The sequence below is a fragment of the Geotrypetes seraphini genome, chromosome 9 (genome assembly GCF_902459505.1).
Source record: "Geotrypetes seraphini chromosome 9, aGeoSer1.1, whole genome shotgun sequence".
NCBI lineage: Eukaryota > Metazoa > Chordata > Amphibia > Gymnophiona > Dermophiidae > Geotrypetes > Geotrypetes seraphini.
Window position 1 is genome coordinate 183323046 of NC_047092.1, and position 24869 is coordinate 183347914.

The following is a 24869-nucleotide window of genomic DNA, read 5'->3' on the forward strand; positions in this document are numbered from 1 at the left end:
AAAGGCTGGATGAAGGAAAAGGTTCAAGAATCCCAAATTCCTATATATGAAGCACAAAGGCTGGGTGAAGGAAAAGGTTCAAGAATCCCAAATTTCTATATATGAAGCACAAAGGCTGGGTGAAGGAAAAGGTTCAAGAATCCCAAAGTCCTATATATGAAGCACAAAGGCTGGGTGAAGGAAAAGGTTCAAGAATCCCAAATTCCTATATATGAAGCACAAAGGCTGGGTGAAGGAAAAGGTTCAAGAATCCCAAATTCCTATATATGAAGCACAAAGGCTGGGTGAAGGAAAAGGTTCAAGAATCCCAAAGTCCTATATATGAAGCACAAAGGCTGGGTGAAGGAAAAGGTTCAAGAATCCCAAATTCCTATATATGAAGCACAAAGGCTGGGTGAAGGAAAAGGTTCAAGAATCCCAAATTTCTATATATGAAGCACAAAGGCTGGATGAAGGAAAAGGTTCAAGAATCCCAAATTCCTATATATGAAGCACAAAGGCTGGGTGAAGGAAAAGGTTCAAGAATCCCAAAGTCCTATATATGAAGCACAAAGGCTGGATGAAGGAAAAGGTTCAAGAATCCCAAAGTCCTATATATGAAGCACAAAGGCTGGATGAAGGAAAAGGTTCAAGAATCCCAAATTCCTATATATGAAGCACAAAGGCTGGGTGAAGGAAAAGGTTCAAGAATCCCAAATTCCTATATATGAAGCACAAAGGCTGGGTGAAGGAAAAGGTTCAAGAATCCCAAATTCCTATATATGAAGCACAAAGGCTGGATGAAGGAAAAGGTTCAAGAATCCCAAATTCCTATATATGAAGCACAAAGGCTGGATGAAGGAAAAGGTTCAAGAATCCCAAATTCCTATATATGAAGCACAAAGGCTGGGTGAAGGAAAAGGTTCAAGAATCCCAAATTTCTATATATGAAGCACAAAGGCTGGGTGAAGGAAAAGGTTCAAGAATCCCAAATTTCTATATATGAAGCACAAAGGCTGGATGAAGGAAAAGGTTCAAGAATCCCAAATTCCTATATATGAAGCACAAAGGCTGGATGAAGGAAAAGGTTCAAGAATCCCAAATTCCTATATATGAAGCACAAAGGCTGGATGAAGGAAAAGGTTCAAGAATCCCAAATTCCTATATATGAAGCACAAAGGCTGGGTGAAGGAAAAGGTTCAAGAATCCCAAATTTCTATATATGAAGCACAAAGGCTGGATGAAGGAAAAGGTTCAGGAATCCCAAATTCCTATATATGAAGCACAAAGGCTGGATGAAGGAAAAGGTTCAAGAATCCCAAATTCCTATATATGAAGCACAAAGGCTGGATGAAGGAAAAGGTTCAAGAATCCCAAATTCATTTTAAAATAGCTCAATTTCAGTTCAAACACCCTTTGAGTTCTCATAGAAAACGTTGGTGGAGTTTAATCCATTCTATGAGATGTCAAAGGATGTTTGTAAGCCGGACAGTGAAACCCAGACCTGAGTCTATTTTAAGCACTGAACCCGATTATGGAGTTGAGAAAGCAGGGACATGAACAATATTAGCATAATTTGCTAAATAGTTGCCAGGACGGACCAGGAGTGGAGGAGGGATAGAGCGGGGAGTTATAGGAGCTCTTGCAATATACAACACCAGTGCTTGCATGGCAAACCAAACATATAGGACTGCGCAAATAGCAGTTCCTAATAGAGAATGACACGGAAACAGATTAGTTCCTGTCTCCGCAGCAACTCAATTTCCCTGTCCCGTGCCCGTCAGTTTGGTCGCTGTCTCTGCCCCATTCCTGTAAGCTCTCCCTTAACCGCACAAGCCTCGAACACTTATGATTTTAAAGCATTTGAGTCTTGTGCAGATGAGGACGGAGCTTAGGCATTGGTGGAATGAGGCATTATGACATCACAATCTGAGCTCTAGAATGTCGCTACTTAGGATTTTAAAGTGTTTGAGGCTTGTGCAGATGAGGACAGAGCTTAGGCATTGGTGGAATGAGGCATTATGACATCACAATCTGAGCTCTAGAATGTTGCTACTTAGGATTTTAAAGTGTTTGAGGCTTGCACAGATGAGGACGGAGCTTAGGCATTGGTGGAATGAGGCATTATGACATCACAATCTGAGCTCTAGAATGTTGCTACTTATGATTTTAAAGTGTTTGAGGCTTGCACAGATGAGGACGGAGCTTAGGCATTGGTGGAATGAGGCATTATGACATCACAATCTGAGCTCTAGAATGTTGCTACTTATGATTTTAAAGTGTTTGAGGCTTGCACAGATGAGGACAGAGCTTAGGCATTGGTGGAATGAGGCATTATGACATCACAATCTGAGCTCTAGAATGTTGCTACTTAGGATTTTAAAGTGTTTGAGGCTTGCACAGATGAGGACGGAGCTTAGGCATTGGTGGAATGAGGCATTATGACATCACAATCTGAGCTCTAGAATGTTGCTACTTATGATTTGAAAGTGTTTGAGGCTTGTGCAGATGAGGACGGAGCTTAGGCATTGGTGGAATGAGGCATTATGACATCACAATCTGAGCTCTAGAATGTTGCTACTTAGGATTTTAAAGTGTTTGAGGCTTGCACAGTTGAGGACGGAGCTTAGGCATTGGTGGAATGAGGCATTATGACATCACAATCTGAGCTCTAGAATGTTGCTACTTAGGATTTGAGTGTTTGAGGCTTGGGCAGATGAGGACGGAACTTAGGCATTGGTGGAATGAGGCATTATGACATCACAATCTCAGCTCTAGAATGTTGCTACTTAGGATTTGAGTGTTTGAGGTTTATGTGGATGAGGATGAAGCTTGCAATAATGGGGCAGGAACAGGAAAAGAACTTTCTGTGATGGGATGGGCAAATGAGTTCTCTAGTTCCTAACTTTGCCCAGTTATGGCATTGAATATCAACCGTATCCACATAATTTTTGGGCATGGCCGCAGACCCAGATATACAATGGCAGTATCAGAATATCTGGGTCTGAATTAGCTGGCGACAGTTGTCGTGTAAAGAGCCCCTGACTGCCACAAGCTGAACGTTGCCTGAAATGTCTTTATTTCTGCTGCTGTTAGTCTACTACCATTACTACTTATCACTTATACAGCTCTGAAAGGCATACGCAGCTCTGTGCATTTTGACATTTACAGACGGTCCCTGCTCAGAAGAGCTTACAGTTTAGCCATTGCATTTGTGTGTATAAAGTATTTAGTTGAACCTAAAACCCCATAACACGATTGGACAAATAGTTTATGACTTTGTTGAAAAAGTTCTGACCTTCATTCCCCTATAGATCACTATATTCAGATGCTGGTATGTGAACACGAATGCGTGAGAGACCTAGCCACGCGGCCTGGACGCCTGTCACCTGTTGAGAACTACCTCCCTCTTCATTATGACTTTTTACAGTTTTCTTATTACAAAGGTAAGACTCAGTCTTCTCTATATTCCGCCTCCCCCCTTAGTGGAATTGCTGCAGGCTTGACACTCAACAGATGACCATCACGCACCCTCTTGAAAGTTGTATTTTTCGCTGGCATGGTTCACAGTGGGGAGGGCCGTCATCGTTGGATGGGGGTGAGGGTCTTTTTTTTTCTTTTTTTAATGGGGTGGATATTGTGCATGTGTGACTCGCATGGCATCTGTGCCCATTAAAAATATAAAGAAAAAAAGAGTTTCCTGCCCCGAACGGCTGAGTAGCAGGAACTTGCATTCGGAGCTTCTCCTGCCGGCTCTGCGCATGTGTGTAAGTCAATTGGATGGTAGAGTGGGGGATTACGAGGAACATTCGCATGAATCATTTGCATGCAAAAAAAACGGATCGGTGGAGACCCACACGTTGCCAGAGGATGTGATAAGAGCAGATAGCGTAGCTGGTTTTAAGAAAGGTTTGGACAAGTTCCTGGAGGAAAAGTCCAGGAGAAAGACACGGGGTAAGCCACTGCTTGCCCTGGATCAGTAGCATGGAATGTTGCTACTCCTTGGGTTTTGGCCTGGTACGTTGGACCTGGATTGGCCACTGTGAGAACGGGCTACAGGGCTTAACGGACCATTGGCCTGACCCATTAAGGCTATGTTCTTGCCGATCCTCATAGTGCATCTCGCCCTCAGTCCCCTACAGTTTTTCTTTGCACTGGCATTAATAACAGAAATTCCAAGTTTTTAATTCTTACGTCTCGTCCTCCTAAGGCTGTCACAGGAAGTGCACAGGACAGATCAAAAAGAGGGAAGCATTTCCGGCAGCTTTCATGGCAGTTGAGTGGCCGGCAAGGAGAGTGGACGCAGGGGTCAGGATGCAAGGGGAAGCAGAGGAGTGGAACCATGGGAGCAAAATTGTCCGTGTGGGCTGGAAGCAGGAGCAGAGATGAAAGGGCCAGTAGAGAGCTGGAACAGCAGCACATGGGGGAGAGGAGACGATAGTCGGGCTAAGGGATGGGGAGACAGTGTGGTGGGGCTGAACTGGAAGTCTCTGAAGTGTTGGGGTTGACAAAATGGTCAAGTGATCGATAGACCTGTGAATGATGATCTGGCCTTGCAACACACAAACTGACGTTAACATTATTAATGTTATCAGACGTACACCGCTATACTCTTTAATTCGTTGTACGAGATATTCACTGCTATACTCTTCAACTCGTTGTACGTAAAGTTTCTCTTTATTTTTATTGTATTTACAGTTTCTTTTATTGTAAACCACCTAGAAGTCGCAAGATTGTTGGCGTTATATAAAAATAAAGTTATTATTATTATTATTATAACATTGTATATGATTTTGTGATTGTTCTGAACTGAGTGGGAAATGGGGACATATAAAATTTGATACTGAAAGCCAGTTTTAAATTCACCGGAAGCCGATTGATTCAGGGTTCAAATAATCAACAATAATCACTTCCTCTGCTGCTGAAGAATTTACTGGCACGGTTGCACAGGCAGATTAAAATCCACTTCTTTTTTTATGTTTAATGTCCTTACACAAGTCTTTCTCTTTTCACCCCCCCCCCCCCTTTCCTTTCCATGTTCTTTCAGTTGGAGATTATAAGAACGCCTTGGAATGTGCTAAATCCTACCTGCTCTTCCATCCTAACGACGAAGATGTCACCGATAACGTTGCTTATTATGAAGAGCTGTTGGCAGAGCAAATGAATACGGAGGAATTCCTGCCTAGGAAGGTGAGGGACAAAGCGTTGATTTTTCTGCCTATATAAAGCCTTTGAGACTGATATTCAGGCGGCAGCCATTAGCGATTTGCTGACCGCTGCCGATGGCAAACCCGGAAACTCAATGCTGTTCAGGTTTGCGGCACCAGCGATGCACAGTGGGAAGAAAGACCCAAATCATAGTTACCAGATTCTAGGGACCACCTTGGGGGTCAGCGCCCAAGAAAAAGATCTGGCTGTCATAGACAACACGCTGAAGTTTTTCATCCAATGTGTGGCGGCGGCCAAAAACGCAAATAAGATACTAGGAATTATTAGAAAAGGGATGGTAGATAAGACTATGAATGTTATAATGCCTCTGTATCGCTCCATGGTGAGACCTCACCTCGAGTATTGCATTTAATTCTGTTTGCAATATCTCAAAAAAGATATACAGCTCTCCCTCAGTATTCGCGGTTTCCCTATTTGCAAATTCAATTATTCACAATTTTTTTTTTCTTCTATTTGCAGGCTGACTGAACCTCCCCGGACCTTACCTGGTGGTCTAGCGGTGATGCAGGGCAGGAGCAATCTTCCTGTGCTCCTGCCCTGTGCAGAGCCATCAACAAAATGGCTGCCGTGAGTTCCCGTTGTAGTCTCGAGACCACAACGGGAACTCACGGCAACCATTTTGATGGCGGCTCTGCACGAGGCAGGAGCATAGAAAGATCGCTCCTGCCCTGCATCACCGCTAGACCACCAGGTAAGGTCCAGGGATGCAGAAGGGAGTCGGGGGTGGGTCAGAGCCGGACCAAAAACCTATTTGCAATTTTTCCCTATTCGCGGGCCTGCTCTACACCTAACCCTCGTGCATACGGAGGGAGAGCTGTAATTGAATTATGATCAAAGAAGAGCGACCAAGATGATATAGTGGATGGAACTCCTCTCATATGAGGAAAGACTAAAGAGGTTAGGGCTCTTCAGCTTGGAAAAGAGATGATTGAAGTCTACGAAATCTTGAGTGGTGTAAGAACGGGTACAAGCGAATCAAATTTTTACTCCATCATAAATGACAAACACTAGGGGACACTCGATAAATTTACAGGGAAATAGTTTTATGACCAAGAGGAGGAAATATTTTTTCACTCAGAGAATAGTTAAGCTCTGGAACGCGTTGCCAGAGGATGTGGTAAGAGCGGATAGCGTAGCGGGTTTTAAGAAAGGTTTGGACAAGTTCCTGGAGGAAAAGTTCATAGTCTGCACTTCTGTTTGTTAAAAATAAGTATGAGGCTGAATTAAAGATGCTGTTAATGGGTACTTTCTTGGAACATAAAAATCTTTGGATACATCTCACAACCTCTTTCACCTCTGGTCTTATTTCAGGAGGCTGAAAAGTTCATGAGGCGCCATGAACTGGAATCCAAAATTATCCAGACGGCATCTGTTGATCTGGGATTCACATACATTGAACCAGTAAGGAAAGCAAACATTTATGATTGGATGAGGAAAAACCTGCTTGTCTGACCTATTTTGAGGCAATTTTCAAATTGTTTGCATTAGAAGAAAGTCTATATGTGCTTTTCCCCCAACCCCCTGCACTTGGTATCGGTGTTGAAAGTGAAAATGTATTGGGGGGGTTACTTTACATTAAGGACAAAGTGTATGCAGTTGTTCAAACTTGTTTGTTTGTTTTTTTCCGGGAAAATCACATGCAGATTTGACATGCCATCTTTTGCATCCCATTCCTCTTATGATTTTAATATGCCCCTGGGAAGCCATGGCTGGCAGTGGGTAGTCTGTGACTTAGCGAGGAGGGAAAACATGGTGGAGATAGCTGATTTGTGTTTCTAAAGCAACTTAGAACTCATAATCAGGGCTGGGTTTATCGATTGCCTTTCTTTCTAGGACTTCTGGATAAGCCATGGACTACGCCAGGATGAGAACAGGTAAGCGTTAAACATCCATGTGGCTGCCTTCTTACTCCTCTTTAAAGATAATAAACAGAAATAAAATAAAACATTTTGGGGTTGATATTCAGTCAGTTTCGCCCTGCATTTTGCTGGCTATTGCAGATGTTATGCAGAGAAATTCAATGTTGGGCCGTGGCTGGACTTCGAATTTATGGGTTTGCAGAGTTGGCTAATGCATAATTGGTGGAATGCAATATTCAGTACTTATGGCGCTATGGATTATTGCATAACGATAGGACTGACTTTTATGTGGTTACGTTTGCTGGTTAAAAGTTGACTATCTAGGGTTACCATACATTCGAGAAAACTGGGAAACGCTCTCTTTTTAGACGACTGTTCAGGGATTTCCAAAACCCGGCAGTTTGTCCAGGTTTTGGAAATCCTGAGCTCAGAGGCCGCGTCTGGAAGCCTTTTCGCATGTGCAGCCGTCACCTTGATGACGCCATACGCATGCACGCATGCGTGTGACGTCCGCGTACGCATGAAGGCTTCCAAATACAGCCTTTGAGCTCAGAGAGGTTCATGGAGAAGCTGGGGGAGGAACGGAGCAGAGGCAGAAAGAGGTGGGACTGGGAGTGGAACAGGGCGGGGCCAGGCAGCCTCTTTTCCAAAGAGGAAATGTGGCAACCCGATGAATGTCAGCACTTAACTGGCTGAATGCCGACTCCACCTCCCAGAACACCCCCAGAGTAGCTGGATTTGACATAGGTGTTAAGTGGACATTTTCAGTGGCACTTAAACACTTCCTAGGTGCCTAACTTAATTGCCCAAATCCCCTTAATAGTATCAATAAAGGAAAAAAAAAATTGGGCGATAAGTGCCTACCTCCTGTAAAATCTGAACCCATAGTCCCGTCCCCCAAACCCGCCCAGTTCCACACAAGTCACACCCCCATTGTCACGCCCACAGCCACGCCCCTCAACCTGCAACGCGATGACGTCACATGCGTGCACACATGCGCAGGATGTCACCGTGTTCCATCCGCACATGCATAGATGCCGTCCCGATGCGGTCTCAGCGTGGAAGTTTTTCAAAACCCAGACAAAATGCCGGGTTTTGAAAAGTCGTCCGAACGCCTGAACAGTACTCTAAAAAGAGGACATGCCCGGGGAACTCCGGACGCCTAGTAACCCTATATCTGATTCTATAAAAGGTTGGCACCTATCACATGGCACTTTGCAGCATCTAATGCCCAAGTGGGCATTTTTATGGGCAGGGCGTGACTTAGGTGCCACTAAGCAAGATTCTCCAAAAACTTATGGGTTGAAACAAATACCGCTCCTATTCTCCAGTGCTACTTTTCATCAACCTGGAGGGTCCCTTTTGTTTTTCCCTCTTGCAGGCTTTAAAATGTTTTCTCTATAAAGATCACAAGCGCACAAAAATAGGGGAACCACAAAACCACAGACAAAAATACCAAAGATAAGGAGAATGGAATTGTCCAAAAAGAGTGATGTGCACTAAAATAGTGTCCACAAACTTATCTGTAGATGTACAAATCGTTTATTCTTCCAAAATCATCATGGTACAATCAATGATTCAATGACTCGACGGGTACATGTTTCGGCCAACAGGCCTGCCTCGGGAGTCTTAGGAATCGTAAAGCAAGTGAGTAATTGCATGAACGTGCACGCGACTTTTCCAGATTTTATTTGAAAATTGGTTGCGTCCACGTTCATGCAATTACTCATTTGCTTTATGATTCCTAAGACTCCCGAGGCAGGCCTGTTGGCCGAAACATGTACCCGTCGAGTCATTGAATCATTGATTGTACCATGATGATTTTGGAAGAATAAACGATTTGTACATCTACAGATAAGTTTGTGGACACTATTTTAGTGCACATCACTCTTTTTGGACAATTCCATTCTCCTTCTCTATAAAGACAACATTATCAGAAGGATGCCCCTCGAACTTTCGGCTCTGTTTTCAAATGGGCTTAGCTGTGGACCCAGTATTTAAGGGACTCATTCTGATAGCTGAGTCCTAGTTTTTAATGTGCAAGCTGAAAAACATGTGACTTCCAGAAATAGGAATCATGTCTCTTTCTCCCATTGGACTTGAAGAGTTCCTTCAGGTGTCCAGAATCGACTGACAGACTCTCAGAGATTGACCTCTGGGAAGAAGACCACGCAGAAGATCGACAGAGAGTTACAAGAGGGTAAGTGTGTCTTAGTTATAATCATGCTGATAAAGGAGCCAACATTTCCAAATGATTAGGGGGTGATGTGATGGTGATAAGTTACTCCCTGGATACAATGAAGATACTATCTCAGTATTTGGCATCCACTGTACCCACAGAGCTGGCACCTCAGTTTACCAAGGCATTGAGTGATGCTTTCATTTTAAGATTAATAACACGTGTTTATTCAACTTGGGAAATGTGATTATGGAATGAAAAAGTGGAATCAAATATTACACCCAGAATTTTCAAAGTTGATGTAAAAGTAATCGGAGACCCAGCTAAAGTTAGAGGTGTAGAGAAAGTATTTGTTGTAAAGAGGAGTGCTTTGCGCTTGTCTGGGTTGAGTTTTAATCTATTACAAAACAACCATGAAGAAAGGGAATCTAACTTATTATTAAGTAATGCAATTGAAGTTGGTGAGAAGTCATCAAGGGTTGCAATGATCTGATCAATTGTAATTACTTGTTAAATCGTGCTTATTTGTTGTGAAAACTCCCCTCCTCATGCTCACCTCAATATCTTCACTACATGTAAATCTAGTTTATTGTAATTTCTTATTAAATTGGTTTTAATTGATGTGAACCGCCTAGAACTCCCTGGGTATGGCGATATACAAAATAAAAGTTATTATTATTATTATTAACCCTAAAGATTGTATAGACGTCAGAAGAGGGGCCAGATAAATAATAAAAAGAGCTGGAGCCCACAGAAGAGGTATAAATCTGTGTCTACTTTCGGGAGGAGGGCTGTTTTATAAAGACGTGCAGGCGTCCATGTTGCTTTTACAAAATAAGTATAATTTTTGTGCCTTTTACAAAGCCATGATAGGAATGCTGCTGCCCAGATTTCCCCGGGGGCTGGACCACTTTTCAAAACTCAGCACTTCGTCTGGGTTTTGAAAAGCTTCCGACTTCGTGAACGCGGTGACGCCACACGCACACACGCAATGTCATAGCAGATGCCGCCCCGGGTTAAGGGGGGGTGGGCTGGGGCAGTTCGGGGAGTGATATGGAGGGGGGCGTGGCCATGAGTCCGGATTTTCCTTGGGTAAATGCTACAAAGCCCCTAGGAATTCGCTCAGTCTCCAATACAAGGCAGGTCCTCGCTCCTGCATTTGAAAGACAGAAATTGTTCATGAAACACATCTAGCTAGCTGGTGCATAGATTTAGCGCTAGCCTGAAGTGGAATGTTATGAAATAATTCTACAGTACCACAGTTTTTAAACAACACATCATGCAAATAAAACCTTCTTGAAAAGTACCCCACAACATAGAATCTAACAGTGGCGTGCGGTCAGGGGTCTTCAGGGGATTCACCCCACCCCTTAAAGGCCCTGAGGGCACTGCTCTGAATTCTATTGGTTGAACAGGCAACAGGCGGCTGCTGCCCAGCCAATCAAATTCAGATCACTACCATCAGTGCTTTCAGGGAGGTTCAGAGAATCCCCAGCCCAAGAGACCTGCTTTTTTTTTGTTGTTGTTGTTTTACTTTACGTTTGATGCAGTTTGACTGGTTGAGCAGATTGCCTACTCAGCAAATCAAACTGTATTGAGCAAAAAGTAAACGGAAAAAAAAGCAGGTCTGTAGAGCTATGGATTCGCTGAATCCCCTAAGCCCTCACTGTGCGCCACTGGAATCCGATCACTTTTTTTATTTGTCAAATCTGGTGATTCACTTTTCTTGGAAATAGTTTGAAATCCATAATGTGGGTGAATTGAACCTGGAGTCAGAGCGATTTAAAAAGAAGCCTGTCATGTTGAGGAAAGACAGAACATTCCTTCCACCTGTCTGCATTTGGGGGTGGGAAGGAAGCCCTATGATTTATGTTCTAGCGCTTAGTGTTCCTGGGTGATTTGACTCTCTCCCATGGATTGTCTGAGCTGTTGTCTCATCTCTTGCTTTCTGGGATTTTCTAGGGGGCCCCTTGCTGTATGACAGTGTGGAATTTGTATATAATTCTGAGCAGCTGAATGGCACGCAGCGAGTCTTGCTGGATAACATCGTCTCAGAGGCGGAGTGCAAAGAGCTCCAGAAAATTGCCAATGTAAGTGTAGAAGCACTTGAAAAAATAATCAGTGGGGGGTTGTCCCTGGAGAGGACGTGTGGGACTGACAATCCGCTCTGAGCCAGCTCAGCAGGAGATCTGGATTCATTCCTGGTCCCCAGCCCTCATCCCAGTGGATCTTTGTCATTTGTTACGGTGGGAAGTAGTTGTGTGGCGATAGATCACCTCTCACTTAGCACTAGCATTAAGAAACAAGCTACTTTCTCACCATAATACAGTGGTACCTCGGAATCCGAACTTAATCTGTTCCAGAACCCCATTAGAGTTCCAAAACGTTGGAGTTCCAAGACAATTTTTCCCATTGAAAATAATAGAAACTGGATTAATCCGTTCCTTGGTCCCACAAACTCAGCATGGTCGGGCCCCCACCGGCATAGACAGCAAGATCGGGCCCCTGCCGGCAGAGGCAGCAAGATCGGCAACAGCAACTGCAAGCAGTGCTCAGCCCAAAGCTTCCCTCTGACGCGAACCGCCCAGGCGGAAACGGGAAGCTGCGTCGGAGGGGAAGCTTTGGGCTGAGCAACGCTTGCAGTTCCCGTAAGTTTGGATTTCAAAGCAGCGTTCGGATTCCGGGGCAAAATTTAATTAAAAAAAATAGTTTGGATTCCAAGTTGTTCAAGTTCTGGGGCGTTCAGATTCCGAGGTCCATTACTTTAAGGGGGTGGGGGTGTTCCCTTGATTCAGGGCAGTCCACCAGTGGTTTCAGACCCCAGAGCTACACGACCACTTGTTTTATCCTGGTTTTCTCCTTCTCTTCACTCATTATATGCACACTTTTCTCCAAAGGATCAAGTTCTCTCTTGGGTGGTGGAGGAGAGGGAAGGAGGGAGTGCAGGATTTATTTATAATTTATTTAAAAAATGTATATAAACTCTCCTACATCCTCCACTACGAACATCCTCGTTTCGCTCACATAAATCCATTGTCCTATAACTAAATCTTCATGAGTTTTTAAAAGAATCACAGAAATACTCACTGCTTTGACAAATAACTGTCCTCCTCTTTTACGAACGCCTAGCGCGGGTTTTAGCGCTGGCAGCGGCGGTAAATGCTCCGACGCTCATTGGGAATTCTATGAGCGTCAAAGCAGCTACCTCCGCTGCCAGCGCTAAAACATGCGCCAGGCGTTCATAAAAGAGAGTATGCGTCTTCAAAATTTGCTTAAAAGTATCCCTAGGATTACATCATCGAAACTGACCTGTCAATGAGTTCCAAAATTTCACCCCTACTGTTGAAAACATAGAATTCCCGACCCTGGTATGTATCGCATTTCCCTCTTTCGTCAATGACAATCTCAAATCCTGTGCAGAACGTAATTCCCTTCTTGGACAATACAACTCCAACAAATCTCGAGAACCACCAGGGGTTGTACGATATCAATTTCCTTCTTCACTACAAATACACCGAGACAGACATGGGGTGCTACCGCTGACTTTTTTGAAAAACTACACAAAACCTTTACTCCTTTGAGGTAGTTCTTCTGTCCTGGAGTTGAACAGCACTGGATAAATACTTCATAGCAGACATCTCACAATCTCACATATCTGGGTCTGGTCTCTTTCAATAAAAACCAGAAGGTTGGAGTTCCATCGTTGTTGGGCAAACCTTCCCTTTTGGACAAATTTATCACCGTCTCGGCATTCAGAGATCCTGTTCCACACAGACACAGACTCTTAACAGGGGAACCTTTACCAACAATAATGTCTCCAGCACTTAAGCTTCTCTCTCTATTCACCCTTAGCTTGGGATACAAGTCCACAGTCTACTCCTTCCTTCTGAATTTATGCAGGATGGATAGAACCTCCTTCTTGTAGGACATTAACATGACTCAAGGGAGGCTTCACACCAGGCATAAACGAAATTGGCCCAAAGGCTGAAACTTAAGTACACACTTCTTCTACCAGCAAATCAACAAATGACTCTAGCTTATATAACAACAGGCAAAACCACTGTACCAAACTCAGCAGGATGATACAGTATATTCCTCTCTCTAGTAGGGTGCCGTGGTCCTGAATCCACACCTATGATGGTATGAAGAGTGGCTAGAAATAGGGCCTGCTTAATATGTTTAAGCCTGGAACTCTGGTATCACCAGTGTCCCATAATCACACTGAAGGGCACACTTATATCTATATATATATCAAATTATTTATAATTGTGAACAATTTGATTGGATGCGTCCTTATCTCGATTATTTCAAAAAGGACTATTGATTTTATTATTATTTGGAAGTTCCCTTATTGGGTTTTTCACCTAGTGTGGTCCTGAATCCAGGCACATACTAAGCCGGTCGGGGTCCTGAAAGAATCTTTTCCCAGGGTTTGACTTGTATTGTCACAATGGATCTGCACCACATATCACTATAGTGCAGGTCATTAGCTCACTAGCACTAGTGCACCAGCATCTCTGCCCCAGTCAGACTTAAAGACTTGAGCTAAAGGAAGAGATTCTGTAGTTTAGATAGTAGGAGAGCCTAATTGAACTTAGCCCTAGTTACTCATGTACTTGTCCCACCCCACCCTGTCACATGGGACATAGACCTCAGTGCTTTGCAGTAGAAGACAGATCAGCAAGACATCGATATATTTAGAGGGGTTTTTTTTATCACTGTCTTCCTGTAGAAGACAAATTTGCTAAGCCAAGCTGAAGAAGAGGAGAGAAATCGCCCAACATAGCACAGTGGAATACAAAGCCACTTTCAACACGTCTATCCAATTCATATTCCTAAAATGATCGAGCTACACCCCTGCCATGATCTGCATATCTCCTCACAAGTATGACGTCCTTCTAAATATCGTACCTTTTCACTGTTCATCATTTACATAAGAATTTCTAAACCTGGACAGACCCAAGGTCCATCAGGCCCAGGGTGTCAAGGGGAAGTGTATAGGATGCAGAACATGGGTGGAGTGTGATATCCCTGTCAGAACCTTCCAGATTCCAGCCCATATGGCAGAGAATAACGGCTAAATCTAGATAATCAGATTTTGATGGAGATGTGATTGTGGCTTCTTAATTTCTTGTCTGTGTTCATACTCTTTGCAGTCCATCATGCTGGCAGGTGATGGATACAGAGGGAGGACCTCGCCTCATACTCCCAATGAGCGGTTTGAAGGTGCTACAGTCCTGAAGGCTCTCAGGGTATTGTATCTGCCCTTTGTTTTGGACTATAGATCACTTCATGGACCTTGTCTTTCCCTAATAGTTCTATAGCTGGTATGGTTTTAAGGCTTCTAGTGCCTCAGTCATGGGTCTTCCTGGAGACTATGGCAACCACACTCCACCGCAGCTCTTCCACTGTGAAGGCAAAATTGCACTACCTCAAATAATGCCTCCCCCAGAACCTGAATGTCTTCTAGTCACTGGGTCAGGTATTGGCTTGCATGTTTCTCTGATCTTATACCTGCTATATTCGGCTTTTTCTTCTTTTTTTTTAAAAATCTTTCCAACAGAATGTAGGAAAGAAATTATACATTGATACATAAGGGTTTGAAAATATGGCTCTTTGTTGGTTTGTGGGCAAAACAACTCTCTGGAAACTGAACAGAACAGGCCTAAATTTGGCATAGGGGAGAAACAGAAAAAGACACATTCCCCCAGCTGGCAGTGGGCTGTTGGTGGTAAATCTGGAGATCTAATGCCGGACCATATCCAGCTGCTGGCATTGAATATCTGGGGGGGGGGGCTTTATGCACAGTTAACTTGATATTCAAAGCTAACTGGCCATGCATTAGTTCACACCAATAGGACAGCTATTTGCTGTATGTGGTCTTAATTAAGCACTAATACTGGCTAGTTAGCTCTGAAAATCAGGAGCTAACTGGACTCTGTCCTCAAAACGCCCCCGGAACCTGAGTATGCGATCAATTTGCATACATTAAAGACTCGGGGGCCGATATTCTAAACAACTTAAGTGGCCCGTCTGGGACTAACTGGGCTTTTTCAGTGACACTTAACCAGATTGTAGTGGTGAAAATGCTGAGGTAGCGCCTGACACAAAATGGGCAAATTTAGGGGTGTTCTGTGGCGGAGTTGGCACTTAGCAGGTTAAGTGATAATATTCAGTACTGAACCAGCTAACATAACTGCATGAAGAGGTCTGCATAAAGCAAAGTTCCTCATAGCCAGTTAAAAGCTGAAGATTGCACTTAACCAGCTGTATTTAACCACCGCCGTATAGCCAGAAATTAAATGCAGGAGCCCAGACATGGCCTGGCATTGAATTCTTGGTCATAATGCTGGTGAAGGTTAACAAAATGCTGATTGCCGCCGGCTGAATATTGGGCCCTCAGACTGATCTCATGCATATTCTGACTGGCTGTGGGCAGTGGTATAGTGAGGGGGGCTGCAGTCCGCCATGGGTACCCTGTCGGTTGGTACGCCGGCACCTCTCTGCCCTGCCACACCACGCCATGCTTCTGCCATCCCTCCCTTCCCCTGTCCCGAACTTCCGTAGATCTTCACCAGCGCGAGCAACTTCTGCCTGTTGCTCGCACCAGCCTGGTTCCCCTCTGACATCACTTCTGGGTCATGGGGCCAGGAAGTGACATCAGAGGGAAATCCTACGCTGACGCGAAGAGCATGCTGGACAAACCACTGGTGCTGGCGAAGATTTAGAGGTATTGGGAGGGGAAGGAGAGCATGAGTGTGTTGTGGAGGACGTGGAAGGAGTGGGGCATGGAGAGGAGGGTGCCTCCTACCCTTCCTACGCCACTGGCTGTGGGGGCCCCAGCAAAAGCTTGGGAAACACTCTGGAAACAGAACTCTATATGTAGAAGGTATTTTACCTCCTTGGAAGATGTTATATCTCCTTTTTGAACGAACAAGTCTAAAATGCTTTCTAATTCCTTCTATGCGCCACTGGAATTTTGAAAGTGCTCTCGAGCAAAGACCTGGTGCTGTTTCAGTGCATGGCCTTTAGATCTCATTATATTCTCTCTCATTTGGCAGAGGGAGTGCAATTTTGGAGTGATATCAGATGAACTTTATGGCTGGTTGATCTAATTGCCTTTGCTGTTTTTCCGAGACCCTAATTATTTTTTTGTCTCCGTAGTACGGCTACGAGGGCCGGGTCTTGTTGAAAAGTGCCCGTCTGTTTTATGATGTGAGCGAAAAGGCACGGAGGATTGTGGAATCGTATTTCCTGCTAAACTCCACCTTGTACTTCTCCTACACTCACCTGGTGTGCAGGACAGCGTTAGCAGGTAATTATTAAGAAGGGTATTACAACCAGAACAAAGGAAGTCATCATGCCGCTGTACCGCGCGATGGTACGACCACATCTGGAGTACTGTGTCCAATATTGGTCGCCGTACCTAAAGAAGGACATGGAGATACTTGAGAGGGTTCAGAGAAGAGCGACAAGAATGATAAGAAGTATGGAAAACCTTTCATACACAGAGAGGCTAGAAAGGCTGGGGTTCTTCACCCTGGAGAAGCGGAGACTCAGAGGAGACATGATAGGGATTTACAAGATCATGAAGGGCATAGAGAAGGTGGAAAGGGACAGATTCTTCAGCCTATTGGAAACTTCAAGAACAAGGGGGCACTCGGAGAAACTGAAAGGGGACAGGTTTAGAACCAATGCTAGAAAATTTTTCTTCACTCAGAGGGTGGTGGACACCTGGAATGCGCTTCCGGAGGATGTGATGGGTCAGAGTACATTAAAGGATTTCAAGGAGGGATTGGATAAGTTCCTGAAGGATGCGGGGATTGAGGGATATAGATAGAGGTAGAGATAGGGCCATGTAAGGGAATAGATAGAAGAAAAATGGGGATTAAGGGGTTTTTAGACAAAGGATCACTTACAGGTCATGGACCTGATGGACCTGATGGGACTGTTGGGCGCGATGGACCCCTGGTCTGACCCAGCGGAGGCCACTTCTTATGTTCTTATTCAAAATGGTTTAACTGGGCATGTCCAGAAGTATTCAACAGCACATCGGGCAGTATCACTGAATATTGCCCATGACCCCCCCAGGCAACATCTGGACAATGAAGGGGCAGTCCAGGGGCAGAGTGAGAAGCCAGGAGTTATGTGGGTAATAGAAATAGTCAGCACCACTGCGTGTACGAGCAGACAGGACTACGCTAAAGTCTGTCCTGCTGACACAGAATAATGGCTGACACCTATAGCTGTCCTCTGGTTAGAGCTACCTGAGGTTGTGGGTTCAAACTTCACACGACTCCTTGTGGCCCTGGGCAAGTCACTTAATCCCCCCATTGCCCCAGGTACATTAGATAGAATGTGAGCCCACCGGGACAGATAAGGAAAAATGCTTATCTGACCCCAACATCAGCCCCCAATGCATTGGCTACATCGTGCCCCCCTCCAATAACAGCATGCTCCCTCTTGACACCTCCAAGAACAGCTCCTTCCTGGATCTCCCTCCACAAAAGAACATTGCCCCTTTCCAAATGGACCCCTTCCTCCCACACACACACTCTGTAGGCCCCCTGGGCCTAACTTAGGAGTCCATGGTAGTCTAGTATAGGAAGGGCAGGAAGGGATCCTCTTCACTCCTGCCCATGTTGACTTTGGGTTCAAAATGCTTGCCATGACCTCTAGTGGCAGTCTCGAGGTACTAATAATAATGGATTGCGTGATCTCTTCAACCATGATATTTAAATGTAATGTGAAAAGTTTTGTGTATGGCTATAAGCACAGATTTGCCCTCCTGATATAGACAGTTCTCTTAGTGAAAGTGTGAAGAGTAAAATCTCAAAGAATTCACTCATAGAAACTTTTCTTCTAAGAAGGGATTGTGTGGGGGGGAGGTTGAGTTCATACTGAGACTATCTCCTGTCCCTTTTTAATGCATATAGTGATCATGATAGGCTATTTAGGGGCAGAGAGTGAGATGAGAGCTTCTTCCTTCTACAAGAAAAGTGACATACCTTTCTTTTTTATTTTTCTTGTCACTTCCTAGGCCAACAGGACAACAGGAATGATCTGAGTCACCCAATCCATGCCGATAACTGTTTGCTGGATCCAGAAGCTAATGAGTGCTGGAAAGAGCCTCCAGCCTATACTTACAGGGATTACAGGTGGGACATAAAACCTTTCTCCTCCCCAGACTGAAACACTCCTGCAGAGGTGGGTAGTGTTGTAATATATTGCTCAAAACCTACCACGCAGTGTACAACTTGAAACACAAATGCTTGCATTCACGGTGGGACGTTTTTTCCATGTGCAGAGCGTTTATCTGGGCTTTGACCTTGATCAATGAGTCCAGCTGGGCTTCTGGAATTAGTGAGCAGAACGCCAGCAGCTCCTTGTATGCACCAGCTGGAAAATTTCAGACAAAATCTTTTTTTTCCTTGAAAAATCTGCGGCCAGTTTTTGGATGGGTAACATAAGTATGGAGCTTAAGATTCATATGCAGTGTATCCATGACTAGTCTTAAGAACATAAGAACATGAGAAATGTCGCTGCTGGGTCAGACCAGTGGTCCATCATGCCCAGCAGTCCGTTCACGTGGCGGCCCTTTGGTCAAAGACCAGCGCCCTAACTGAGACTAGCCTTACCTGCGTACGTTCTGGTTCAGCAGAACTTGTCTAACTTTGTCTTGAATCCCTGGAGGGTGTTTTCCCCTATGACAGACTCCGGAAGAGCATTCCAGTTTTCTACCACTCTGGGTGAAGAAGAACTTCCTTACGTTTGTACGGAATCTATCCCCTTTCTACTCGTTCTCCCTACCTTGGAGAGGGTGAACAACCTGTCCTTATCTACTAAGTCTATCCCCTTCAGTACCTTGAATGTTTCGATCATGAGGGAGAAGAGGCCCAGTTTCTCTAATCTTTCACTGTACGGCAGCTCCTCCAACCCCTTAACCATCTTAGTCGTTCTTCTCTGGACCCTTTCGAGTAGTACCATGTCCTTCTTCATGTACGGCGACCAGCGCTGTACGCAGTATTTATTTATGTACCTCAGTACTTTAGGAGTTCTACGCGGTATACAAAAGAAAATTGAAACAGTGACAATAAAAACAAATGACCTTGAAATTACAAAAATGTCTTAAATAAGTAGGTTTTCAATAATTTCCTGAACTGCTGGTAAGTGACAGAGCTAACCAACAGATTTACAAACTCTTGATCACAAGAAGCTGCCTGAAAAGACAGGAGTCGTTGAAAATCGCTCTTGTATAAACGATCCTTTACCGACTGTGCAGCTGTGGGGTGAAGCTTTTGATATCTGTTCTATTGGAGTCCATTTTCCAGTGGAAGTGCGCCCTCTTGTGGTATATATCTCTTTCTCTCTTTATTATATGTGGTTACTAGTTGGAAACTTTGCAAAAGCCATTTATCCGTTTCAAATACCAATTTACCTGAGTCAGAGGGTGTCTGAAAATTGCCCCCTCCTAACCTGGGTTAAAAGTAGATGAATTCTACATTTTGCATATTTTTAGTAAAACTCAGAGGCTTAATTCCTGGAAGTGCATTTCAAGTACGATTAGAAAATAAGGCATATCATACTTTGGAAATGTCTGAGTGCTTTCCCATACAGTTTTGGCTTTCTCTTCTATTTTCTCATCAATTTGTTATGTACAGTGTTTTGCTCACATGCTGCGAAAGGTGGTATATTGAGCATCAATAAACAACCATATTTCCCCGTTCAAATTAACCCAATCAAAGATACCAGGTGCAGTGTCTGTAACAGTCCTGTAAATAATATTATCAAAGGAAAAAGAAATGTGGATTTTCCCTTTAAAAATCTGTACAAAGTTGACTGTGAAGATGCTAGGAATTATTAAAAAGGGATGGTTAACAAAACTTAGAATGTTATAATGCCTCTGTATCGCTCCATGGTGCAACCTCACCTGGAGTATTGTGTTCAGTTCTGGCTGCCTTATCTCAAAAAAAAATATAGCAGAACTAGAAAAGGTTCAAAGAAGAGTGACCAAGATGATAAAGGGGTTGGAACTCCTCTCGTATGAGGAAAGACTAAAAAGGTTAGGGCTCTTCAGCTTGGAAAAGAGACAGTTGAGGGGAGATATGATTGAAGTGTACAAAATCCTGAGTGGAGTCGAACGGGTACAAGTGGATCGATTTTTCTTTCTGTCAAAAATTACAAAGACTAGGGGACACTCAATGAAGTTCTAGGGAAGTACTTTTAAAACCAATAGGAGGAAAAAAATTTTTCACTCAGAGAATAGTTAAGCTCTGGAATCTGTTGCCAGAGGATGTGGTAAGAGTGGATAGCGTAGCTGGTTTTAAGAAAGGTTTGGGCAAGTTCCTGGAGGAAAAGTCCATAGTCGGTTATTGAGACAGACAAGCCACTGCTTGCCCTGGATCAGTAGCATGGCATTTTGTTAATATTTGGGTTTGTGCCACGTACTAGTGACCTGGATTGGCCACTGTGAGGATGAGCTACTGGGCTAGATGGACTTGGTCTGACCATTAAGGCTATTTTTATGTTCTTATGTCTGTTTTGAAAACTACACCCCTTTTACATCCCTCTTGCCCCATTGCAAAAATTAGGCAATAAATATTTAGCTCCTGTACTGAAGTGTTTTGATAACAGTCTGGATTTAAGTGGCATATTCTATCCGAAGGGGATTACTGTATAGGAGAGTTAGAACATTCCAGAAACATGCAAGTAGCCACCTCTGAGGTAGAAAGTCTGACTGGGTAGTTTGGTGCTAGGGGTTTGTCAACTCATGTGGGGAAAGGGATTGACCAATGCAGAGGGATGGACAATGAGTTGCCTCAGAATGACACATCAGGTCAGCGTAAGGGTGGATCTGAAATTGAGCCTTGGGAGCTCTCCTGATTGAATTTGTTGCCCCGGTCAATGGAACATGACATGTCCCTTTTCTCTGTGTTAGCCTGATAGAAAATGAACGGGATCTTCCTAGTAATATCCATTAATATCCTAGTAATAACCTTTATCATAGGCTGTTCCAGGAAAAGAGAGTAGAAGTGTCTGGTACCTTCCACTGGAAGCATAGCTGGTTTTAAGAAAGGTTTGTACAAGTTCCTGGAGGAAAAGTCCATAGTATGTTATTGAGAAAGACATGGGGGGAAACCACTGCTTGCCGTGGATCGGTAGCATGGAATGTTGCACTCTTTGGGGTTCCGGAATCTTGATACTCTTTGGGGTTCCAGAATGTTGCTACTGTTTGGGTTTTGGCCAGGTACTAAAGACCTGGATTGGCCGCCATGAGAATGGGCTACTGGGCTTGATGGACCATTGATCTGACCCAGTAAGGCTATTCTTATGTTGGAGTCATGTTAGACTCAGGTAATTGGTGCTGGTGTACTGGAGAGCATCCTCAAACAGAAGAGTTTGCTGTCTGTTGTGCAAAACCCAGGAACGGCAGTCTCTTTTTTGGCGTAATATAGTTTGTATGTAATGTCCCCTTTCCAAAACTAAAAATTGTCAAGGCAAAGTGGTTTTGTGCAAAGGATGATGTTCCCTTGCTAGGAAAGACTATTGAAAAAGAATGATGGGACAGTTTGGTTTTCAATCAGAAATGGGGATGCCATCAGGCTGGGCTATTTTCTTCCTTTTTTGGGGGTAGACTAAATTATGATTTAATAATTCTTAGTGCTGCGATGTGATTCTTAGACCGTCTCATGTGCTGCACCACCAGGGACGTACCTTGAGAAATAACTGTGAGATGGTTCCTGTAAATACCTTAGGGAAACGCTAACTGTATGTGTGTTGCCTTATACAGCGCCCTGCTATACCTCAACGGAGATTTTGAAGGAGGCGAGTTTATATTTACAGAAATGGATGCGAAAACTATCACAGTAAGTGGACATTCACAGCACTCACACTGCCCACAGTGCCACTTTTCTGTCACCAGGCAGCCAGTTTGAATAGTCTTTATTATCCAGGATGGGACCCTATGGGGGAAACTTTATAAATGGGCACGCCCACTTAAGTGCCCTAAGACTGTGCGATAGGAGCCCTAGATACCCACGCTTATACCCTCCATAGAGCTGATGTATGTGCAGATGCGTAAATATAGCAGGAATGTGATGAGGCAGAGGAATGGCTGGGTGATAGAAGGCCGCGAAGCAGCCTGTCTAGATTGCTGCCGACGCTGCTAGTTTGTTATAAGGTATTTGTTTTGGTCTTACAGTTCGGATGGGAGGGAGAGGTGGGTCAGGGGGGGAGCACTGCTGCTGCCGGTGACCAGGGTTTATTTTCGGGGTAGGGCTTATATTAAGACCTACCCCCAAATTCATGCTAGGGCTAATTTTCGGGGTAGGTCTTATTTTCAGGGAAACACGACAATTCACTGGTTCATGTACAGCGTTGCACTAAGCAGAATGTGATGCTTTTGCCCCCTCTACTGTCCAGGATGTGTCAGTGCACCCTCATGTAGCACCATCACCCTCACTGATACTTGCTCCGCTCTTAGCTACTGTCACAAGCTACGTCAGGCATCCCGTGGTAAGAGTGGGCATGTTATGCGCTTATCGGTTAGTGCAGCCACATTACCACACACCATCTGATTAGCGCATGAGCCCTTGACGCTTACATAATGGGGGGCAGTAGGAGCTTACCTTTCCTTCAATTCATTTCACATCTCACTGGTCTTTCAGAATATGGAAATGCGGAGCTTTCCCCGTGAGTGATACTACGGTCTATGTATCCAGATCCCTTGGGGTTTCAGAAACCCACAGTTATTCATTATAATTGGATTTTTTTTTTTTTTTAAATCTTACTTCACACAAACCCTCTAAGCAAATTATGAGATACTGAAATACAACAATCTCAGGAGGTGTCAGGTCAAAAGCGCGCCGGGACAAAGGCGTGCGCAGACAATTGAGTGCAGCACGGAGGCGCACACCGCACAAAATTACTGTTTTTACGGCTCCGACGGGGGGCGGAGGGGGAACCCCCCCCCACTCTACTTAATAGAGATCGCGCCGCATTGTGGGGGCGTTGTAACCCCCCACATTTTACTGAAAACTTCACTTTTTCCCTGTTTTTAGGGAAAAAGTTAAGTTTACAGTAAAATGTGCAGGGTTACAACCCCCCAAACCCCCCACAACGCCGGCGTGATCTCTATTAAGTAAACTGGGGGGGCTCCCCAACAAAACCCCCCATCAGAGCCCCTAAAAACTGTATTTTCTTCGGCGCACACCTCCGTCTTGCGTTCAGTTGTCGGCGCGCGCCTTTGTCTTTCGCCGACTTGTCTATGAACCATCTCAGTAAGCAGAACTAGAAGCGATTGGAGCTTTGGCAGAATGGGGGAGGTGGAAACGCTTCTGGCCGGTGCTGGGGTTCTGTCCTGCTCTTAAACCCAGATCCCTCTCTGCTCTTGCTTTGCAGGCAACAGTTAAGCCAAAGTGTGGCCGCATGGTCAGCTTCTCGTCTGGTGGAGAAAACCCTCATGGGGTTCGAGCTGTTACAGGTGGCCAGAGGTGTGCTGTGGCGTTGTGGTTTACACTGGACCCATTAAACAGAGAACTGGTGAGTAAATGAGGAGGGATCACTCAGCCAAGCGAGTTGAAGGTGCAGGCGGAGCTCTAAGCAAATTAAAGTGACCAGCTTTCCGGTTCTGCACCAGTTTTCTCCCTGCTGAAGTCCAAACCGTCTCTCAACTTAGGGTTACCAGATTTTATGTCAGTAGACCCGCCCCATTACACCCCAGCTCCGCCCACAACCCCACCCCCTACTGCCTGTTCATCGGGCATAAAGGCATCTGTGCATGCGCGAGTGCAATGCGATGATGTCACATGCATGTGTGCGTGATGTCATAGCGTTGCATGCGCGGATGCCCCATCCCGACGCAATTTCTTTTCAAAACCCAGACAAAGTCCGTGGAAATCTGGGCGTCTGGTCTCCCTATCTCAAATGTGACTGACTGCAGGATATCACAGATTATTCGTGTCTTGTTTTCCTCTTGGTATTGTTGGTTCCTCTGTAGTTCTCACTGGGTAAACATACAAGTTCCCATTCCTAAATGCACACCCAGAATCTTATTCATTGGCCAGCCTTGCACCCCTGTACTTACCGCAGCCCTCTCACTTTGCCCCAAGCGTGCTGAATGTCAGCCAAAAAGCAATTTAATCTAATCTAATCTAATCCTTAGGTTTGTATACCGCATCATCTCCACGTTCGTAGAGCTCGACGCGGTTTACAGTAGGAGAAATAGGAAGGAACTACAACAGAGGGTTAGAGGTAGAAGTGCTATCTCCTCCTCTCCCTATTGGCTAAGGCTCTTAACATTTGCATCTCCTCTTCCCATAGGCTAAGGCTCTTTCCACCTGCATTGTGATGTCATAGAGCTTTATGGTTAAAGAAAAAGAGAAACATGATGGCAGATAAAGGACAAATGGCCCATCCAGTCTGCCCATCCGCAGCATCCGCTATCTAATCTAATCTAATCTAATCTAATCCTTAGGTTTGTATACCGCATCATCTCCACGTTCGTAGAGCTCGGCGCGGTTTACAGTAGGAGAAATAGGAAGGAACTACAACAGAGGGTTAGAGGTAGAAGTGTGAAGAAAATTTAGAGGACTTGGGATGCCAAGATATAAGAGTTTCCTTGA

At 44.5% G+C, this 24869-nt stretch overlaps 1 protein-coding gene across 3 annotated transcripts in view; it reads left to right on the forward strand.

Moving 5' to 3' along the window:
* The window catches only part of P3H2 (prolyl 3-hydroxylase 2), a 123239-nt gene that overhangs the window by 93489 nt on the left and 4881 nt on the right, over positions 1-24869 (forward strand). For all 3 annotated transcript variants that reach the window (XM_033957514.1, XM_033957517.1, XM_033957515.1), the window contains exons 4-14: positions 3294-3425; positions 5027-5169; positions 6520-6609; positions 7042-7082; positions 9173-9267; positions 11209-11336; positions 14403-14498; positions 16411-16561; positions 18287-18404; positions 22037-22112; positions 23647-23787. In XM_033957514.1, coding sequence (XP_033813405.1) covers positions 3294-3425; positions 5027-5169; positions 6520-6609; positions 7042-7082; positions 9173-9267; positions 11209-11336; positions 14403-14498; positions 16411-16561; positions 18287-18404; positions 22037-22112; positions 23647-23787 — 1211 coding nt within the window. The remainder of the gene's footprint in view (positions 1-3293; positions 3426-5026; positions 5170-6519; positions 6610-7041; positions 7083-9172; positions 9268-11208; positions 11337-14402; positions 14499-16410; positions 16562-18286; positions 18405-22036; positions 22113-23646; positions 23788-24869) is intronic.